The sequence below is a fragment of the Lissotriton helveticus genome, chromosome 12, assembly GCF_964261635.1.
Source record: "Lissotriton helveticus chromosome 12, aLisHel1.1, whole genome shotgun sequence".
Classification (NCBI taxonomy): domain Eukaryota; kingdom Metazoa; phylum Chordata; class Amphibia; order Caudata; family Salamandridae; genus Lissotriton; species Lissotriton helveticus.
In genome coordinates this window covers 827,545,597-827,549,015 of record NC_136073.1, presented here as the reverse complement: position 1 = coordinate 827,549,015, position 3,419 = coordinate 827,545,597, and the positions used below count along the sequence as shown (strand labels likewise).

Below are 3,419 nucleotides of genomic sequence, written 5' to 3'. Positions count from 1 at the left end.
CAAGAGCATAAACCTAACACAACTATGGCACAAGAAAAAAAACACATTACTAATCTACCAACTTTTAACCTCTAATCTTGGGTTTCGGAGTAGCATTGTACTCGCCACAAAATGCTTAAATTCCTCATTAGGGGTAGTACGTGCTATAATAATACACTTTACAAAAGCAAGATAGTAGTGCATGCTTTGGAATGCCCACTTCTCACATCTTGAGTGTGATTTAGTAGTGCAGATTTTTTGCATTCATGGTAGAGAAAACTGCAATAGTAAACTCCTATCCTAGCAGGCATGAAAAAGGGAAATTTTGTTGTACAGTTATATTCACAAATGTATTTACCTTTGTCAATTGGGCCCTGTGAGTTTATTTTTTAGGAATTACAAGTTAATTTTTGTGCTAGGATTAAATGGTTTCTAGGCAACAGTTATCTGACACCCAGAGGTAGATGTTGTTTATTCAGCCTTTCCATATTTAGTACCGAATTCTGTAAAATCATTTTATTTTCTCTTCTCAAAGATCTATTCATGACATTGCATTTTACTTCTCATTTTCTTCAATGCCTCTTTCACATCATTGTTTCTGATACTATATACAAATGGATTTAGAATAGGGATCACCATGATATACAATAAACTTATGCCAATTTCTTTATCAAGGGCGTACGCTGAAGATGGTCGGATGTATGTAAAAAGCAGTGGTCCGTAAGCTATGACGATACATATCAAGTGGGATACGCAGGTGGAAAAAGCTTTCCTCCTCCCATCGGCGGACTTCATTTTAAAAATGACTATAGCTATCCAAACATAGGAGAGTAGAACACACAGAGGGGGTGCTAGCAAGATTGCTGTCGTCTCGGTGAAGAGTAAAAGCTCGATAGTGGAGGTGTCTGAGCAGGATAGCTTCAGAAGAGGTGGGATATCACAAAAATAGTGCTGAATTTCATTAGATCCACAATAGAATAATCTGGAGATCAAGATACTGTGCACCAATGAATGTATAGTGATGATCACCCCAACAAAGACCACTAATGTTATACAGAACCTCTGACTCATGATCCGCATATAATGAAGAGGTTGGCATATCGCCATGTATCGGTCAAATCCCATAATTCCCAGCAGACAGCTGCCCATATTGCCAAAAAAAATGAAAAAATATAGCTGTGTGATGCAAGCTGCAAATGAAATTGCCTTCTTCACTGAGAGCAAGTCCACCAACAGCTTGGGCACTATGAAGGTGGTGGGAAAGATGTCTACCAAAGCCATAATGCTCAGAAAGAAGTACATGGGTGTGTGGAGTCGAGAGTCTATTCTGATAACAATGAAGATCAACAGGTTTCCCAGCAGGATTATGGCATAAATAAATAGGAAGGAAAAGAATAGAGGGATCTGATATCCTGGGTAACTGGAGAACCCCAGGAGGATGAATTCTGTAGCTGAGCTCTGGTTTCTTCTCTCCATTTTGAGACTCATCTGAAAGATTTAAACAGAGGATTATCGCTAGCCCAAACCTTAAGCGGTAAGTTTGGAGTGACACTTTCCTATCCCATCTCTGGTGTCAAGATATTAGGTGTCATTCTTGCACAATAGGATTGATTAGCTTTTCGAAACATAACTTTGTATCTAGTTCTGAGCAATACATTTTATTGTCTGGTCATATTCATTCTGAAGTAAGGGTCATTGGGAAATCACTTACATTTTACTACAGCCTCTTGGAGAGCTGATTAGATCCAAGGAATATATTTATACAAAGCAGAGAAAGTGCTCAGATCGTCATATTCAATGTGCTCAGAGAACTCAAAAAGCTAATGCAATATATTGATTTTTTGACCTGTTGTTCTGTGTCAAAGTAGCCTGGGAAGATTATAATGATTAGTTTCTAATTGCAATTTTCTATACAGATTTGTTAAATAGTTGAATCTCAAAAGAAACTATAATGAGGCTACGAAAATGCCCACCAACACTAAGTTACATTTAAAAAAAAGAAAATATTCCCTAACAATTCTGGGCTGTGTCGTAAACCAGTCCAGTTAATTGGCAAATGTCAAAAGTAGAAATTAAAATGAACTTTGCCGAGCTACTAAAATAATAGAACATGTGCCCAAAATGAAGGATAGCCTTTTTTTTATTTCAAATTATTTTATACATTTTTTACAAACAGATACATTAGCATTTCTGTTACGAGGTTAGCCAGACATAGATTGTGATTACAGGTACTTTGAAATATATGCTTAGCTAATTCCCTCTACATTGACTTGCTGGAAAATGAGGCAAAGGATGATAGAAAGAAAGAAGCAGGAAAGAAAGGGGTGACAAGAGGATACAAGAGAGGTTCTGTAGCAATGAGCCTAATTGGGCTTATGGACATATGTCAAAGCAGACAGCCCACTAGTTAGCTTGTGGCAGGATTGGTAGTCCTATACGGCCCCCGATGCCTCTTTGGCCCTGCTGGTCGCATTCCAACTCGCTCGCCCCCCGCCCCCGAGACACCCGCTGCTACAGGGGATGAGGCGGCAGCAGCCGTGGAAGCTACAGAGGCGGCATCTCGAGACTTAGCTGCGGTGGAGAGGGAATTAAGCTGCGAGGTACCAGGGCTTTGGGGGGCCCTCAGGCTCAGTAAGCCTTCACCACCATATTTGTTACGAAATTCAAATGGGAAAGGGGACAGCATATTGGGCCTAGTTACCTCGGGCATTACTAGCACTAAGAGTTTACAGATTTCTTCCCCGTCTCAAACCCCCCAGGTTATTGTAAAAGAGCAAGGTAAAAATAAGGAGAGTGAGAGAGGGGTCAGATCAGCCAAATCACAGGGTAGTAAGGGGACAAGGAGAGGGAGGAAAACTGGAAAAAGGGGGGCAGTAAAAGACTCTAATTTGCATGTACAGCCTTTACAGGAGAATAGTGAGGACGGTAGAATTTCCAAGAAAGCAGTGGTAGATAAAGTTTACCCCCCTTCAGAATTTGAGGAAGTTTATGAAGATCATTCCCCAATTCGAGAATATAAAAAGAAGGGCACTAAAAATAGGAAAAAAAGGGCAACCTAGCAGAAGGTAGAAGTTGGTAGGTAGGGAGAGAAGCAGAGGGCGCTGAGGGTCCATTTGAAGTCCTCTGGTTTAACAAAAATGTCTGCACCTATAACTACGGGGTTAAGCCTCTCCCAATCCCCGTTAACATTAACTACCGCATCCTCTCAGCCGAACCCCACAATAGATCCTCTGAGGGTGGTGGTTACTTCATTGGGGGTGTCGGTTGATCCTTCTTGGCCTGATTTACAGATGAGTGAGGTGCAAGTCAGCCAAAGTGTTTTGGTTGAAAGTCCTGCCACTATGCCAGTTAACCAATTAACCGCTGATAATATCGCGTTAGTAGTAAAAGAAAGTGGAGGGTTGGGCATAGAAGGCGAAAAAAGTCTTGTGGTCTCTGGA

The 3,419-nt window shown here is 40.9% G+C and overlaps 1 protein-coding gene across 1 annotated transcript; it reads right to left on the bottom strand.

Moving 5' to 3' along the window:
- Window positions 1-516: 516 nt before the first annotated feature.
- LOC144798172 (olfactory receptor 1L1-like) lies at window positions 517-1,455 on the bottom strand. Its single transcript, XM_078668919.1, has one exon. It carries the CDS (start codon window positions 1,453-1,455, stop codon window positions 517-519), a length of 939 nt encoding a protein of 312 aa, XP_078525045.1.
- Between the last annotated feature and the right edge of the window lie 1,964 nt (window positions 1,456-3,419).

What these genes read in the sequence shown, in the direction of transcription:
- LOC144798172 (XM_078668919.1), bottom strand. Translation starts at nt 1,455, where the DNA reads ATGGAGAGAAGAAACCAGAGCTCAGCTACAGAATTCATCCTCCTGGGG.